The sequence below is a fragment of the Barbatula barbatula genome (assembly GCF_947034865.1).
Source record: "Barbatula barbatula genome assembly, chromosome: 18".
Taxonomy (NCBI): domain Eukaryota; kingdom Metazoa; phylum Chordata; class Actinopteri; order Cypriniformes; family Nemacheilidae; genus Barbatula; species Barbatula barbatula.
Genome location: NC_136781.1, coordinates 5,292,384 through 5,311,945, shown reverse-complemented (window position 1 = coordinate 5,311,945; position 19,562 = coordinate 5,292,384). Strand labels below are relative to the sequence as shown.

The window sequence follows — 19,562 nt, the reverse complement described above, 5'->3', positions numbered from 1 at the left end:
TTTTATTTTAGCTTGACAATTTATTATTTTTAAAATGTCTTACTACAAATGCAAACTGAAAAATAATATGCAAAAAAAACAATATTAAGTTGGCATTATTTGGTGGTTGGTAAAGCGTGATTTTTTTTAAACACAGGATGGCGCTATTTACACGTTTAATACATTCTTAACATGCGCATATGCAGATATGGCTACAGTGCATTGGATTACCAAAACAAATCATTTATTTTCTTTTAGTATAGGGTGAGGGTTTATTTATAAAATAAATTCTTACACTTTCTATCATTAATCTCATGTAAAATGTGTCCCGATTAGCCTAAATTCACCCATCTCTACACAGTGAATATGACAGTGGACAATAGAAAAAATTAGGCAAAGGTTCTGTAAGCACAATTTATTGGCACACAAAATGGCAAAGCATACATACAAGACTTTGGATATGACACAAAAGAACACCTCTGCTAAATATATTACAAAATGTGCAGAGTTCCAATAATACAAGTTTCATACAGCGGGTGGATGAGATTGTGTCTCTCTTCATTTAGCTTGGAAATATCTCAAGACTCAGCAAACATATTTTGTAATGATGAAGTACAGAAACATGAAGAAATGGATCAATTAAAAAACATTTTTGGCTGCTTGTCAAAAGTATCATTACAATCCTCCTCTCCGTAAAGCACAATGAAACTTTTAAAGGGACTTACTGCCAGTCCAAAGCATTAATAAACCAGGTTCCCCAAATATAAAAACAAGAGGGATTTTAAAAATAATGAACAGCCAGGTGATGAAACTGGCCGACCACGTAACATTAGATATTTAAAATCGCCATTTTCATGTATGTTAAATGCAGCATGAAGCTAGAAATAATGAATGCTATTTAAACTTAAACCTGTAAAAAAGCTATTTTAGTGGTTTGATTTTACTGTAATCCATTTTCTCATTTCATAGTACGATGTTCATTCCTGAGCATGAAATCCGTTATTTTGGGGGAAATAAAAACATGTCAAACCACAGGTGGATCAAAACAGGTGCAGATCAAATCGAGGTCTAAAAAAGTAAATGACATCCGATGGACTGTTTTTTTCCCTCAAGTCATATAAACCTGGTTAACATTTTACAGATTTCAAAATGTCATGCAGAAACATTATATTCCGGTATGAAAATGAGTCATTAGAGAAAGGCAAAAAACGTTTTGGACAAATATGCTTGTCGTACAGTATGTGCCTCTCAACTCCTAATCTCTGTGGTACAGTACAAGAACACAGACTAACTCAAATTAATAAAATAACAGATTGTCTTGAAATAAAACATGAATACTTGGATAAAACTACAATCTGTAAATGGCAAAGCCCAATGATTTTTCTTTTATGCAGGTCTTTGATAATGCAGTCTGTTGTGTTGAAGGAACTAATGGAGGTTCGCTTTTAATTGAAAGCAGAGGGAAAAAAGACAATAGCCAAACGAATTTCCAATAAAAATGCAAATGTTCAGAGATTGGTCTCAGTGGATGCCTTTGCAGTTCCGGTCTCTGGTGAGAAGACAATGAGCATGACCATCTCTTCAGCGATTGGCTGTGGTTACCAACTGGAGTCACTATGGAGATGTGTGCTGAGCTGCAAGACGGACGGCAGCCTTACTAAAGTCAGGTTCATCCAAGAGTCACATTTCATCCTAACTAGATGATCAAAAGAATCCAGTGGGAAAATATTGCGGCCAAAATTTGGTCAGTTCACCCAGAATCTGAAGCAGAATTGTCAGTTTCTGGCAAAAATGGATCATTGACACCATGAAATGGGTTTTTACATCATCGGGGGTAAAAAGTGAGGTCAGATAGAGAAAGCGCGGCACTAGTGAATTAACGGAGCATTGCTTTTGTTGTCTCTTACTGAGATGGCTGTGAGGCTGTGCTCTCTGGCTTGCTGTCCTGCCCTGTGGGCGGCTTGCTGTTCCAGGGGCTGTTGTTGCCGAGCGCCGGCGAGCTCGTGAAGTCGTCGTCGTCATCGAGACCGTTGGTGGCGTCGTATTGTGTGTTTTCTAGCCGTGTGATCAGGCGCTCGTCCTCATCGCCAAACTCTCCGCCCATCAGAGTGGGCTCACCTACTACCATCACATCCTGTTAATAAACAAATACAGTCACAAAAAATATACAAATGTATCCCAAGTTTAATACTTCTGAAGAAATGTTGGGTTTTGGTTAGTGAACAACTGAAATTAAGTAAAAAACAACCTGTGAGAGAAACTAGATGAAGGAATTATTGTGGAGCAGCCAGACCCAGACAAATATCAGTCGATACTAATCATGTTGGACAACATTAAAAGAAACGGGCTGTCTGATATCAAATCAAAGCATGTGAGCTTGTGTATTTTGTTTAAAAACTAGATTTTTTCATTTTCAAAAATAATCACATACCTCCCAGCTCTATAGACTGTTTCATCGGACGTGCACGCGGCAGACCCACTGTTAATGTCCGGTTTGTGTATGGCTAGTGTCAGTGATGTAACTATTTATATTTAATTTATGTTCATATTAATTTGTATTATAACTTTATTGTATAGTAATTGTTTTAAATAAACGACTCGTTTAATTTTGTTGAATTGGATTAAATAATAAATGGTCATATTTAACGAAAGCATATGGTACATTGACATCTAGTGGTTGAGCTTGGTATCACAGTCTAATTTCAAAATATTGGAGAGACAACTTGAGACAAGTAACGTTTCATTTTGGTTTCTTTTGCTTGTTTTCAGAAATAACCTACAGGCACTCTTTTGTCAGTGAATGTATACCGGAAGTTAACTGCCGCCCAAGAATGCGCACATGCGCAGTAACGTTTGTTTATATTGTCACTTTGAAACCGTCTATACATCTCTTCCATTGAGATGAATGGGAATGTTAATGAATAAAAGTTTTACTCTTTATAAAAGAAAGAGTGATGTCTTAGCAAGCACCAGTAGCCTACAGATAGTAAAAGCACAATGTGAAAGTTAAAGTTTTAACAGCGGTCTAATCCTTAAAGTCTGATATACTTTATTTTGTCTCGCTCTCTCCCTCTCTAGTTGCATTCAAGTTCAACAGATCTGTTAAATTGAGCACACGCATCGGTGACCACGTGTCGACATGCCACAGCATGGGAACCATTTTTCTGTTGCACTCTCTGTCAACCGTACCACAGGGAAGAGCTACTGTATGACATCTCAGATGTTGTGTGTTCTCTCCTACATTCTACATGCTTTAGTTCAACCTAAGCATCGAAGGTCACAGTCATAAACCCTTCCCACTGATAATCTAAGCATTCACAAGGGATGTGTCTGGTGAATTTACTTTCACCAAAATCATTTAAGTACAGACTCAATACAGAAGCTGATCACACATTGATTTAAATGTCTTATATACACACAGTAGGAGGTGATGTCCAGTTTTAGAAATTGATGTCTTTGCTATTGACCTGACCTGGAATTAAAAACAAATATTGTACAAATCATATCACTTGGTCACAACGGTATTAGGATGAACTATAGCATAAATTTTACTGTAATACATTAATTTTAATTTACAAACTACTTTAATGTTATTTTTTTATTTTATTTTACCAACTAGCAAATGCAAATGATGTAAAGTCCTCTCTTCCCTTTTCACTAATGCTCAATATATCGAATACTGAATATATCGAGTAAAAATGAATCCTAGACCATCACTTAAAAGCAGTCTATTCCAGACGTGTGGTCCAAGTGAAAGGCTAAACTTTCTCTAGCCGGTCTGTGTAGATCCACCTCCATCAACCTGCTGTTAAGGTTCTCCAGCCCTACACTGTCGGACCTGCACCTATTCATAAATCATCTCTTTATTCAGCTCTTTGCCCGTTCTGTATATTTAAACAGTAGCACTCCCGTGTCATGTATCTGGCTGAGACCCCAGAGTCACTGTTAGTCCCCCACCCCTTCGCTTTTTAATTACTCCCATTCATTAAGGTGGGCTTTTTGACTAAATAACAATATCCGCACACTGATTTGTCAATTTGCATAGCTAATTAAGTCATTAGCTGAAACGTTAGCAAGTGAAAAAAGGACAGCGCTTGCCAACGAGCCTTGAATTTGCCATCTGTTTATGAACGGCAAGTGTCGCCCTGGAGTCCGGGTGAGAAACCAGGTTCCAGGATCAAGCGCACACACACATACCGACACACTCACACATCCTACAGGTTTCCATCTCTCTAATTGCTATCACATGGAAAGGCCGTCCAGTCCACTTGTCTAATTAGATGTAGCCTGTGGCAAAATCCACAAAACAAAACAAACAGACTACCTTCTGTCCCCAAAGACTGAACCAAAATCAGCTCTTGATCCGCAGCATTTATCTGAGTTCTAAGAGCAAAACACTGTTAGCTGACACAGTAAGTTCAGTAGGCACGCACTTATTTAAGACAAGAGAAACACATAAAGACTATAATTGTAAATGAATCTCCAATAAATGCATGTAAATATGCAGCACTATACATGCAAGACTAAGCAACTACTGTTAGCAACATTTAATACAAATCTGCAGAATCAAACGTCTCAAATCATAATTACGTACCAAAAACATGACCACAAGGGGGCACTGTTGTAATAATGTTGAAAACTGGTCTCCTCCTTCACCCCCCCAGTGGTCACATGACCGGCTCATTGTGATTGGGCTCACGTAGGCGGCCGATCAGGCAGCATGCGATGACTGCACAGACAAAGCCAAGTGGCCACGCTACATATGTAACCAGCATGTTCCTCTACACAACGCATGGCAGCATTGCTTACAATGGGGAGTGAAATTAAAATAGTGACACACACACACACATGTAAGACTACACTCACACACACACACATGTAAGACTACACTCGCACACACGCTGAATCTATATGATAATGAGCGTTGGCACAGAGACAGTTGTTCACACCAAAAAATTCTGCATGTGTGAATGTGTGTGGTGTCCTCCAAGTGATGGAGGTTGGTTAGACACGACCACAATAAAATATATGTAGTTAAAGGTACATCTAGGGACACAAAACGTATGTGTAGTGGGAATAATAACGATATGGCTAAATACCACAGCAAGAACAAAACACATCAAATACATTTTCAGGAATTTCTGATAGCTGTCCCTGTTGAGCCCATTCAAAGAAGTGCTTGCTATTACTTTGGTCAGATTTACATTTACATTTATTCATTTGGCAGACGCTTTTTTCCAAAGCGACTTACAAGTAGTTTTATACAGTGGCACATTACTGCAGAGCAATCAGGGGTTAGGTGCCTTGCTCAAGGGCCCTTCAGTCATGACCTGCTGGCACTGAGATTTGAACCTGCAACCTTCTGATCACAAGCCCAACTTGCCAACCATTAGGCCACACCTGACCCCCAGATCTTGCACACTTAATTTGTTAGAACGAAATAGGATTATTACGTATAAACATTTAGTATATGCATATAAATTGTCTACGCATTGGCCATCTCTGGATTGGTGATGACCAATCAAGTTGTCACTTAAGCAAGATTTCGATTTTAAAATCATAATAAATAGACTATAAAACTGTGAAAAAACGAGTTACTAATATCAATTTTTAGAAGTAATCTATTTGGAAGATTATGTCAATATTCATGTCTTTTTTTGTTTCTTTAATGCACTTGAAGGAAAAATTTCTGTACCCATTTACAAGCACAATATAATTCTTCGTGAAAAGTGATTTTACAACGTTTTTCTTTACATAAACAGTTACATTAATTAAATGGAATTAAGCCGTATCAGTGGGGATACATGAAACAAAAAGGTTGAGAAACACTGATGGGCTAGCTTTGTCATGAGTACAAAAACGTATACAAACATGAGATATATTATACATATAAACTGTAGCAGTCGGTACATGCACACAAACAGCTCTGAATTCAACTCCAGACTGCTTTGAAACACAACAGTGTCCCTCCTTTCCAATCTCCTCTATGGCATTCATGTATCTGATTGTCCCTGAACTCCAGGGGAAAAGCCAAGCACTACAAATCCCATCATCCATCTGCAAGCAAATTTACCGCTTCACAATACCACTCCCCAAAAACAGCTTCAGCGCTCGTGAGCTGTGTGCTTGACCCCGTTGCGTGTGAGCTGGGGGCTGAATACATCCACAGCCAGAGAGATGCCTAGAGCGGAAGCCCGGGGGATAAAGAGGCACTCGGGGATAAATGCTTCTGAATTGGGGTTAAACACTGTAAGTGAGTAATATAGGCATCGAAAATGAGTGCTAAGGAGTCTGTCTCTGTGAAGGTGTTGAGGGTGTATGTATTTTGGCATTGAATTGAATGTGATTTACAGGTGTGGAAAAACTGACATTAACATAACATGCCATAACAGCAAGGATTTGGTCCGGCATGATGTAAGGTAAAGTTAATGTCAGAATTTTTTTGGGGGGGTAAACTCCTTCTTTAGCATCTTCTAAAAATATCAAAATAGTGCTACACTATAAATCAGAAATAACAGCAGCATGTAAAATGTGACCCCTTTTTTTAATCAAGATTTATACATCATTAAAATTCATAAATAAGCGTTCTATTAATGTATGGTTTGTAATTTTTTTGGATAGAACAATATTTGGCTGAGATACAACTATTTGAAAATCTGGATTTTGCTGCATCCACTCTATAAATAAAGTTTTTATATCGTAATGATTTTTGGCATAAAACGAAAATTGCTAATTTTGACCCATACAATATTGTCGGCTATTGCTGTAAATATACCCATGCTACTTCAGAATGGTTTTGTGGTCCAGGGTCACATATATGTACTGACAACATAATAATTTCCTTATGATGGCAGTCTTAACAAGATTGTCTAAACGTTGTAGTTTTAAAGTCCCTGTGAACCGAAAGTTGCGATAATTTTTACTCCTGTATTTTGATGCATTTCCGAGTGAAATGGAACTTTGAATGAGAAAAATTGTGGGCGTGGCTTCTGCACTTCTCTTCGATTTGATTGGATGTATCCGAGTTAACGGATGCTCCGCCCAAGCTGTCTAACATACGAAATTTAAAGATCGATAGTCATTACTGGACGGCAGTGCATTTTCAGAATTTAACTGAAGTTTATGAAGGCACACGATTAAAAAAAACAGAATGACCCACATTGATAATCTATTTACAATAAACTGCAATATTTCATGTAAAAATAGGCATTGTCATTTAAAAATTCACTGGGACTTTAAAGACTACGGATGCATGTGTGTGTGAAAAGACGAAGATTTGATGCTTACAGGTACCTGGCTGGTCAGACTGAAGTTGTTGGCAGGGCTGCGTTTCTTGCCGCCAGCACTGTTGCCTAGGCTACTGTTAGACGCACTGCTGGCCGAGTTCTTTCTTTTTCTTCTCTTGGTCGTGGTCTGTCGAGTGGGCTCTGCTCTCCACCAAACACACACAACGTAGGTATTAATAAAAGTCGTTAGCACACACATCCACGCTCACAAACAAAGGCACACATGCCACAATGTGAAATAGCACATACGGACGATGCACGCAGAGGACGACAGACGTAAAAAACCTCACCGACTTTTCTTTTGAACACAAACATATTAGCAGCCACACGGACAACACACACAAATAAACCATGCTTTATTTTAAGAGGTTGAATAAAACAGCATACGAAAACATCTCCCGAGACATGCAGTAGTAAGAAATAACCCCTGCTTTAATTTGCATAAACGCTCAACAGTGCACACTGGTATCAGCAGTCAGCCATGCATACAGGCTCGTATCAACAAATGATTTTAATACTTCAATACTTGTTTTCTTATGCACATTATATCATTAAATCATAGTTTCATAAGTTGGAAAGATGTATTCCTTTGCTTTCCTTAAGACACACAAGGCAGTTATTAAGAGGCATTCAGAAGATGAGAAGAGTACCTTTTTTGTGATTTGATGGGAAAATTTCCGTTTTGAAGTTCTGTGGATGTCCAGCTGAAATCACATCCCAAATTTTATTTTTTAGAGAATTCAGTATTTATCATGAAGAGATATTGAATGTCTGAGACCAGAACACTTGTAATTAAAGACTAATAAAACTTAAAAAAAATTGGGATTACATTTATAAATTTTAAGTATGCAGACACAGCGAAAATCATCTAGCTGACTGGTCTGTACAGATATAATATGGGGTATATTATAGGGTATATACAGTATCATTGTATTAAACTACTTCATGTCAGTGTAACCATCGAAATATTTCATACTATGATTATACTTTCATTACTGTAAATTAAAAAACATCAAATACAATGTTTAAACGTGAAAAACATGTCTAACTAACTGTTCTAACAATAGCTTTTATATATCATATTCCATTTATATTCATATACTTTAAAAATAAACTCTAGTGGGACGCGTGCAGTGTTTTGGCCATTTGTAGAAAGTCTTATGTTTGTATGTTTATCAGTGTAAGAGTAACAATGACGTACTAAGACGCCTGCATTTCCACACATACACAAAAAAAGAGGGGAAAAGTTAAGAGTTTAAGTCTTTCCTTCCTGTTCTGAACACAAATGCTCTCCTGTTTTTCAAATGAATGGGAGGAAAAAGGGAAGAGAAGCTAATAAGGAAACGACAATTGCAAAAGATCCACTTCGATACAGATTTTGAAAAGGCCTGTGCTGACGATTAACAAGTGGACATGGGGTCGTACAGGGTTTCACGCACTGGGAGAGGATGGAGGATGTTTTCAGTATACTGTATGACATTGTTTAAATCATACCATGTATGCGAAGACATTGTTATTGATTTGGAATTGACCTCCTACGAGACATACAAGGGTCTAACATGACATCAAACACTGAAGATATCCTTTGATCTAAACCTCAAAATTATGTCAACTGCTACAGTAAATTCGCCGCGGTTAAGAGATTTAAGAGAGCGTGTCAAAAAGAGAGTTTTTTTACAGAAAACATTGGGTTTCTTTTTTGTACATAGTGGCCTAAAAGAGGATTTGAACCCTTGAGCCATTCTTTAATATGTATGAATATCATTACAAAGAAAACAGATCCGAAAAGCTCTAGCTTTTTTATTTTAACTTCCTTTATTTTTGTTAAAGGAGACAGAAGAAAGTCTTTATATGTTGTTAAATTTGAACAGTATATCCATTGATTTAAATGTAGAACAGCATGTCCCTTTGCTATCTAAATTGAATATATTCTTTTATATTTATATGAGTCTATTATTTGTATTATTTATTAATATTATTTATCATTATTAAGATGATCATTTATCATTATTCAGAGACCTGAATATTATTTTGTATTTATAAACACAATAACATACATGTACATATTTTATAAAAATATCAAATTAATAAACAATTATTTATAATTTCAATTATAAGTCAATATTAATACATACACTTAGATATTTCCTAAAAATATATAAATGATTGTGTATGTTATTGTGTTTGTAAATACAAAATGAATACGCACAGTGCACAGACATATGTGAACTCTTTTGCCTCAGGACCATCAATCAGGTTCAATGGACACAACCATAAATATCTGAACCAAACATCACATAGTACGGTAAAGTGGAGGTTACCTGGAGGGGCCACCATTCTTTGCCACTTCTGGAACAAACATGTCTTCAAACAGTCTCTCGGGCTGAGGTTGTACGTCTTGTGTCGAGACATTAACTCTTGCATTGGTTCCAGGATGACACACAACTACAAAAACACACAAAGGCATCTGAACACACAAGTTCAAGACTGAACGAAACAGAGCACTAGTTAGTATCAAGCAGACAAATAAATGTCAATATTGTCACTGGAAATATTTTTCTTTATCCCCCTTTTTCTATAGGTTTTGCAAATAAAAATTACTTACCATATTGTCATTTGAAACCTTTATTAATTTCTTTCTTCTGCAGAATACAAAAGAAGATATCTTGAAGAATGCTGGTAACCGAACAGCACTTAACCCCATTCACTTCTATTGTACGGACACAAAAGCAATGCAAGTGAATGGGGGCCAGTTAACAACGTTCTTCAAAATATCTTCTTTTGTGTCTGTGAAAGAAAGTCATACAGTGTGAGCAAATGATGGCAGAATTTTCGTTTTGGGTGAACTATCACCAATGAAAAAATATTAAAACAAGCTTGGGATGTGCGTATGTTATCTCTTCACACAGTAGGTAAAGCCTGATGTTCGCACGGACACACACAAACACAGATCATTCCCCACTGACAGAATTGTATCCAAACACTGTTGTGTCCTCTCACTTCCATAGGTCCAGAGAAACAATCTCTGGATCACGGCCCACAAAGCAGTGCTATTTCTAGCCTGAATGTTAGGAAACCTAAAGCTTCCTCACCCACCTCGCCAGACAGCGGCCTTATTGCGTCCGAGCACAGGAAACATCCATGTGTGGATCTACAGATAAACCCGATGAGACAAATGGTGGCATTTCAGTCGACGCTAATGAGTCACTTTAAAATGTTTTTTTATCAGCAGGAGGTAAAATGAGCTTGTTTACAGGATTTACAGTCAGCGAACGTCGGTCAAATAATTATGAATGATTTCCTCAGAGACCAATGAGAAATATTTTATTTAAACAAGGGAAAATGCCATGGGAATACATGACAAATGACATGTGTTCCATACAGTTAGAAAAGCAGCCGATATAACACCATGAATCTTTTTTAACTTCCTTATCCAAAAGGTCTCTCTTCTCAAGGAAGGCTGATCATGGGCAGTGAAGTATGCAGTGTACACTTCTCCTGTCCTGTTCAGTCCTGTCGAACAGTGTTAAAATGCCTGCAGATTTAGCTGAGGGCACACAGACCGGCTGTAACAAGAGCTGCGCCTACTCCAAATTTAATTCACAGCTCTGCTTAGACTGCGCTGCTGCGTTTTAACTCTGCGCTCATAAGCCAGGCTGTGCGTTTATTGTGTGGAATAGCAACGGAGAAAAACGCACACAGCGGAGGAAAGCGTCTGTTTTGAAAACCTTGAAAGGGCCTTTTTTTCCCGTTTCCCCCAACAGCATTGGCTGAGCCCGGGCGCGATACGGAGACCCACAACACTGTGCCTCATTCGGGAACGCTCATCAATGTTATGCTAATTTTCTCTATCCAATTCATTTTCTCTTTCTCTCTCGTTCTCCCATTTGCAAAAACGGAGCTGTCACTCAGGCTGAAACTATGAGAATAAACAAAGCCGGCTAATACATTCTGTGCAGCGACGTTCAGTTAAGGATACACAATAATACACACACATTTGTTTTCATGGCGGGGACTTTCCATTGACTCTAATTGTTGTTTATGCTGAGCTAATGATATTTTCTAATCCCACCCATAATTTGAACAGAAACCAGCGTTTTCATTCAGACATTATTAAGCGGTTTTCCTCTTGGGAAATGTTGGCTGTTGAATCCAGAATGCATGTGGTTTAAGGTTTTCCCCTATGCCAAACCTTACACCCATAACGCATAATTAGTCAAAATAAAACATGGCATATACGTTATAGAGTAATCATTCAGGACTATGGTATACATGATATCCAAAAGAACCATGGTTGTACCCTCTGAGACTAACACTGTACCATAATAATACCACAGTGAGAACTGTGGACACATTAACTATATTTCAAGTGTTCGACACAGTTTCTATTTATGTTCAACTTACCCTGAGGTAGTTAAGAGTAAAGTTGGTCAATCCCATACGGGTGATGTTCTTTGAAAGCTGTTCGAGGACTTGAGGGTCTTGTGCCTGCAAATGGACAAACAAAGGGACCTCAATACAACCCCAAATAAACACAGCAATAAGTTAACAATCATGTCAATTAACTGCTAATCTAAATATTGAGGATGGGTTGGGGGGCTATGGTTTGCCCTTTTAGCGATGTTTCCAGAAGCAATTACTGTGAATGACAGTGATGACATTTGAATACATTTTGGATTTAAGTTTTGCGCAGTGAATCTGGAGTTTGCACCCAGGGGCGCAACTACTCAGTGTTAGGGGGGTATGCAGAAACAGTTTTGGCGGAGTGTGTCGGACATCATCATGTATGGGCTTGAAATAATAAAGGTTTATTTTCAAAGTATATCAGACAGCTACTGTAAGCCTACCATAATTATATGGTATAGGGACACAAATATGTAAAAATGTATTCATGGAAATTTCTCTGCCATTTCTTTCTTTTTGCCGTATCTAAAACGTACCGATCCGTACCGAAACGTGACACAAGTGTATCGTATCGAACCGAACCCTGAATTTTGTGAACCATTACACCCCTACCTTTTCCATATTAATAATATTAAGAAATTAATCTGTTGGTATCAAGTATCAAGCTCCCTCTACACTTCCACCTAATGTTAGACCTACCTGTTGCTTTCCCCTGTCTTTCCTGATCCACCATCCTCACACCTGAATAAAATGAACTTTGCTGTTAAATATAGCAGCCTAAATTCAATTTTTAAATCAGCCTAGGGATGGCATCAGATAAGATAACTATTATGCAGTAAGATTGTGCTGCTGTTGAAATTACATTAACATTTGGGATTTTAAAAAGTACAAATATGACACACACACATACATATAGAAAAGTAATTACAGGGTCACATCTCTCTCTCTTTAAAGGTCTGTGCTGATATATACACATACATACATACATACATACACATATAGCACAGATCTTTAAAGAAGGAGAAATGTGGCCCTTGCAGCTTCCATGTCACCCAGCAGATGTAAAGCAGCCTGTATGTCTGACAGCACAGCTGAGCTAACATGAAGCTAATAGTAAAATAAAATCCATGATAAACCAGCCTTATTGCATAAGGAATGTTTTCCAGCTTCTAGTCATTTATTGTGCATGCTACCTTATAATAACCAGTTCTTATTTTACTTTAATAAAATTGCTATATGTCATGCATGGCATTGGTACAATAGGGTTTAACCAAAATATAAATGTAGATATCAGCAGCAACATTATTTTGCATTAAGTTAGCAAACACTTGCCAGTCAATATTTATATTTGCAAGCCTCCAAGTTTGGTAGCAAATCTATTCATGATTCTGACGGTCGGTTGCTCAGCAAGCTCGCTAGCTAACGTTAGTCTGTTAACATGAATATTGTATTTGCAAGAATAGACGTCACATTTTGAATCCTACCTGTTGCCTTTCACCATCCACGTATTTAGCTGCTGTCGCATCCCTTGACAGGACGACTCCTTTTTCCATCTTTCTTTTTCTATTTTTAGCCCCCGACAGCTTTTTTGGTTTATCCATCTTTTTCAAATTCAAACTTCCCGGCCCCGGATAAGCGGTAGAAAATGAATGAATGAAACTTCAACGACAACTCACCAATGTTACTGCGTACTTAACGTAACTCACGGCGCCCCGCCCACTCGCGATATTACCCTTTTATGTCTAAATAAATTATATGATGGAATCTTATGAGGGCACCGGTGCCGCCTAGCCTGTTAGTCCTCTTAAATGTATATAACTTTTTATATATACAATAACTTATATAAATTTTATAAAAATGTATATAACTTTTATTATTTCACATTTTTTAAAACATCGCGTTGGCGCCCCCCATGGTGTATATAGCGCATAACCACTTTTTGCGCCACTGTTTGCACCAACTGTTGATAATATTGATTGACTAAATCTGAAATAAAAATTTGTGATGGATGAGACCGGTCTGCCTGTCTCATCAAAGCCTCTCCATAGCTGACAAATGCCTAAATCCAGCAAGCCAGGTAGACCAAGTTTAAAGACAAACTGACCACCTTTGGTTAGGTTTGGCTATTTGGTAAAACCATTAACTATGTTCATCAAACTACATTGTATCAAATGTCACGAGCACTAAGCAAATAGTGTACGATTGTGAGGCTTCTGTCTTTTGACCGATCAGGAATTGTAAAATATTCAAGTACAGCACAGCTAAAATGTGGTTTTCCCGGTAAACCAAATTTTTTTCTCATTAATCCCGATCAGATGAGTTTGACTTGAATTCTGCACAGTTTTTCCCTCGTGGACAAGAATGAGTCGATCAAACCCACAGCAGCAACTTTTCTACATGCCTGTTTGCCCTGTCAAAAATCTTTCAAAGCTCTTTCTCCCTTGTTCCACCCCCCAACCCCTTCTCTCTCTCCATCTTGTGTCTATACCCAAAGGGCCCAATTTAAGAGCATGTGAATTGCACATGAACACAGAGTTGCTGTGAACAAACTTTCGAAAAACTACCCTGAAGTCTACTGGGCTGAGAGTACTACTGGGCTTAAAATGTGATTTGAAGCTCAACACATTGGGCTCAAAAATCCTTCGGTTTTAAAATGAAAAGCTGCGTTCTTCATTTCATTATTGCAGCATATTGTCAGGGTTAAACCCTGTATATATACTCTCGTTTGACCCCATAATTGTCTCCATTTTATTTAAAGGAGGTTTTTCGGTGATGTCCCCAAATAATTTAGTTTGTAAAAACGCTCTGAATTTCTTCATGTTTAAAGAAAATACGTATAACAAGCTGAAGGCACAGACTGCATCAGTGCAACCTGAAATACTGTACATGAGCATGACACGTTGTGCAAGTGAGGTGCAATGTCAGCAATGCCTTGTGGGAAATTATTCGGTTGTCAATTCAGGTTTAGTCTGTGGTCACGACCATCCAATCTGGTCTCAATTCGTAACTATTTTATGAGGTGGCTAATTTGTATGAATTCGTAAAATGTGAATCAACCGAAAACATGATTATTTGAAAAAAGCATTACAGAAGCCCCTCCAATAATCCCACCCCTAAACCAAACCATAACTGATGCGAAAGCAAATCGTACTAAAACATACATATTAGATCGTACGAATTCATACAAATGAGCCACTTCGTAAACTAGTCGCGGATCCAATCATCGTATAAACTCATCTGACCTCAAACTAGAGGTGGCCGGTGTAACTAATAGCAGCACAAAAGTTGTGGGTTTCGATTACCAGGGAACACATACAGTATACTGATAAAATCTATACCTTAAATGCAATTTAAGTAGCTTTAGATAAAAGCATCTGACAAATGCATTCATGTAAATGTAGCATCACACTGTATTGCTATAGAAGAGCTTTAGGACAGAGTAATGATATCAAACTCACGTGCATGGCGAGAATGCTTCGTGGGATAAGTTCTCGATACTGTCTGATGTTGAAGTGCCACGTCTTAATCCTCATCAGATCGTCAAAGGCGAACTCCAAAATCAATCGCCCCTCTGTACACACCTGAGAATGCACAGACATCAAAATCAATCTCCTCAAACATGGTCAAAGACCCTGATCTCACTCTTCAAGGCATTCAGTTTTTAAGTTGAGTAAAACAAAGTGGTCACAGAATGCATCATCTTAATATAGCAGGGGATTTATATACAGTATGTACATTTAATTCATGTCCGAGTTTGCTTGTCTTAATGAACGGTGTTGATGTTGTTTTCCTGAACCAAAGAGCAGCCAAATGGAAACTCTTGAGATAAGCTTACAAACACAAAACAACGAAATGCTGAATAACGCAGATGTCATAAACCGTAACCAATTATTAAAAGAAAATACAGGATGAGAAATTTTTTTTGCTGAATTTAAAGCTGCGCTTCTTGTAAACCCCCACGTTCTGTTGCTGGGGCAACCGGAGGAGGAAGGGGGACTGGAGAGGGGGGAGCGTCAGCTGATTAGTTGGCATGGCAACGGCGAAGATGTAATCCGCCAGAGCCACTCTAATCAATGCCCTCAGCACAGATGGTCTCTGGAGGATCAACAAGAAAAGAGGCTGGCGGGAAAGCGCAACGTGGTCACATGACCACCCCCACTTCACGTTCTTACACTGTCTCTCCACTACTTCGTCTTCAGTTGGTTTCTGCTCTCTGAATTTCTCTGTTTTTGTTCGTCAAATGCTCTCTTCATCTCTTTCTCATTGTGTCTTTGTCTTTATCTCTCTCGTTCGGGAGTATCTCTCCTTACCGTAACATAAGGACACAGCAAAGTGAAAACAAAAGCATTGCTCTCTCGTTCTTCTGGTGATGCAGTGCTCTGCCTCTGTGTCTTTTAACATGACAGTTTCTCTAACTTTTGGCACTTCGGGTCCTGTGAACTTTTAGACTAAACTTTTTAAAATCCTCTTCACATCACACTATATTTATTAAATTTATGCAGTAGAAAATAAATTTCAACAGTGGATACACAGGCAACATTCAGTAGGTTAAAATGTAAACTGACTATGTCTTTGAATACATAAAGTATAAGATTAGTATAAGGAACATATTTGATAGTAATAGGTCCATTTCTCTCTTATGATAAATACATAAGGTATTATGGATTAGAGTGGATTAGTCTATATCAGTGTGCGATCAAGTGTTTGATGGACAAGGTGGAAACATAAAATCTGTTCATAATGTGACATGGTTTAAGTGGTTCAAATGGAATAAAGAAGAATAAAGTCATATGCTAACAGAAATAATGGGTTAAATGAAAGGGCAATGGCCCTCTAAATATAAATTATACTTTAAACCCTGATAATCTGATTTACATCAAATTGTTCAGTAATGCTTAAAGTCCCAATGAAATCAATATGAAAGTTAACCCTAAAGATGTCAATAAACTGATGTGCTCCTACGTGCTTACAAAATCCCATTTAGAAGATATAAGCATTCAAAACTGACAATCTGGTACGAAAATCTATGACAACTGGCTACACTTCAGCCACTTTTGCGTTTCACTGAAGAAAGTCATGATGTTGAGTAAACGATGAAACTACTCTTTTAATATTTACAAATATTTGTCATTAATCGCTTTTGTGTACTTGCTTTAGTACAATTCTACAGATTTTAATACTTATATTATCCAAACATGAAACACATCAAACCGTATCAAAGATCAAGACGTTGCACTGCATTTTTCACTGCATTGTGACAATAAAACTAATGAAAAACTAAGGAACAAGATGATACAGGTTGAGCACCGCGTAACAGATTCATAAAAAGCTTTCACAGCAGAGTCCAATGTGGCCTGAAATATTATACAAGGACTTCTAATGACCTCTCTCAGTAAACACACATTGAATAATGACTGTGATTAAAGCAGTAAATTATGGCACCTGTCATGTTTGTTTGTTCTATTAGGCAGTTAACAGACTTTATCACACTGAATGTAAGAACTGTAGGAAACAGATAAAGAGGCTCATTCCACTCAGAAGTTACGAAAATATAATGAGGGAAAAGTGCAAGGGAGAGATGTCTCATGTTTTGTAAACAAACAGAGAATCTGATTTCTTCATGTCTGAACTTGCACCTCATTTATTTGTTAGTAGTTCTTAATTTTCTCTCTCTCTCTCCATCTCCAAGGTTTCAAGGTCAGTTTTGAGGGCGTTAAAATCTCAATGGTTCATAATATATCTTCTGATTAGCCGTAATTGTCACATAGAATGTACACAGCATTGTAAGACACAAACACACACTTCATCTCTCTCTCTCTCTTTCCATCCTATTACCTTGGTGAACATGGGCTTGCCGTGCTGCGTGACCATGGTGCACTGGTCGCAATCCACGGTGATGCAGGAGTTGTGAAAAGACTCTTTGGAATGCTTCAGGATATAGTAGAGGTCCGACACGCCTCCCTCGAATACCGTGCTGAAGTAACGGGGGATGAGGGTCCGTCCGATCGCTGCGGAGAGAAATGAGAGATTGAATTTACATTCATTGCTTAATGATTTTCTTTAATGCATTCCTTAATGACACTAAATTTCACAACACCTCTTAATTTCTCTCTGTTTGTCACACTACATTAGCGAGTGTGGCATTAATTAGATGTCGGCCCCCACACTGCAATTTGCAACTCTCAGTGGTTGCTACGTATTTCTCACTGAAAGTCACTACAAAGTACCAGTGTCTAAAACCCCATTTGAGACCTCACGGGTAACATTATACTTGGGCAGGTATAAGGCTACACTTTAATTTCTATGCAGTATTGTCAAAAACATTTTTGGACAATGCAGATGTTTTATGCGATGCATTGTTATAATACAGCACCATTTGGCATTGTAAAGAAAAATCGCAAACCTAAATTAATGTGATAGTGTAAACCGGATTTAAAGGTTTGGCATAACCTATACTTATTATCAATCCTTTCTTATTTCATTGCGGACTATCTAAAAATGTCATTTGTATTAAACTCGCACATTAAACACTGACAGCACAAATACATCTCGAAGACGTCTCATTGATGTCTGCATTTACACCTGCAAGATGTATTTTCTCTTCTACAGTACGTCTATGGGACGCTTCCTATCAGACGTCAAGTAGACATTTAGAAGATATCTGTAAGATGTTTATGATTTAAAAAGTATGTTTTTTCTAAGTTTTACACTTTTTTCACAGCAGACATTTGCCGGATCTCCAGATCTTTAGCAGACATTTTACAGACGTGCGGGAAGGTATAGCATAAATTGCCAACCTAAAATACACCGGTCACAGTCAAACATTCAGATTTTCTGCTTCAGAAAAACAAAACTAAAAATATATATTATCTAGGAAGTTGTTTGTTTGCGGTTCATGCATTCACAGTGAGACAATTGGAACTGTTTACCTACAAAAATTAAAGATTATTCTAACTAATACAAAATATGCTAATGTGTTTACACCGTTTACAGTAACCTGGAGAGGTCTTGTGAAAAGTCTGATATTTTTTCCCTGCTCTTGAAGATAAGTATGCAACATTGTTTTTTGGGTTTAACAATACAAAACAGCCCTGTCTGGGTATGTGGCCTGAGGTAGACATTCATTTTTTCTGCTCAGATTACGAAATGACCTTGATGAACGTTTTGATGCAGTAGAACAAACTTTCATTATTTGGGAAACATCACAAAAATTTAAAAATACACCAGAACCACCCAATAAACACCTTAAGAGTATAAAACATCACAAAGTACATTCAGTTGGACATCTTTGCCTGAGAAAGTACGTCAGGCACGCCTGCAGAGACAACTTGTGCTTTCGCGAGTGGCTTTGCAGCGTTAACTTATCATTTTAATATTGAAACTGAACGGACGAGCGGCCTTATCCAGCTTAGCGTCTGATTTCAGGCAGAAATAATCCATCTTACAGTCAAACTCCCCTTTGAGAGAAATTATGTTTGTGCCAGTGGCCCTGAGGGAGCGGAACAGGGGTGCAGGACGGGGGTGAGGTGAAGAAAGACTGAGAGAGAGAGAGAACTTCATTTACCAAGCTTCCCTTAAGACAAACGCCACTGGTTGAAAACTGCCCGCGCGATAGGAGAAAATGAAACGCTGTGAACGCCACCCTTTTCTTAAATTGGCTAAAGTCTGGCATGACTAAATCAACACATAAATACTTGGCAGGGAGAGGGAGTGAGATAAATGAGGATGGGGGGCTAGCTTGAGAGTATAAATGGAGGTCTCCCTAGTGGTTAAGACACAGAGTGAACTTACGAGAGCCGACTGTTAATGAGAGATCGGGAGAGAGAGTGATGGGGTACAGAGGGATGGCGAAAATAAATATGAAATGACCGTGAATGAAAGAACGGCGCGAGT

At 38.0% G+C, this 19,562-nt stretch overlaps 1 protein-coding gene across 2 annotated transcripts in view; it reads right to left on the bottom strand.

The window, feature by feature from the left end:
• Positions 1-381: 381 nt before the first annotated feature.
• ldb2a (LIM domain binding 2a) overlaps positions 382-19,562 on the bottom strand; it is a 48,585-nt gene continuing 29,404 nt past the window's right edge. Inside the window, exons 3-9 of one of the 2 annotated variants that reach the window (XM_079480021.1) lie at positions 17,505-17,677; positions 15,128-15,250; positions 11,670-11,753; positions 9,587-9,710; positions 7,916-7,969; positions 7,267-7,406; positions 382-2,113 (exon numbers count right to left, since the gene is read on the bottom strand). In XM_079480021.1, coding sequence (XP_079336147.1) covers positions 1,883-2,113; positions 7,267-7,406; positions 7,916-7,969; positions 9,587-9,710; positions 11,670-11,753; positions 15,128-15,250; positions 17,505-17,677 — 929 coding nt within the window. In that variant the 3' untranslated portion in view covers positions 382-1,882. The remainder of the gene's footprint in view (positions 2,114-7,266; positions 7,407-7,915; positions 7,970-9,586; positions 9,711-11,669; positions 11,754-15,127; positions 15,251-17,504; positions 17,678-19,562) is intronic. The other variant, XM_079480022.1, reaches the window with a different exon arrangement.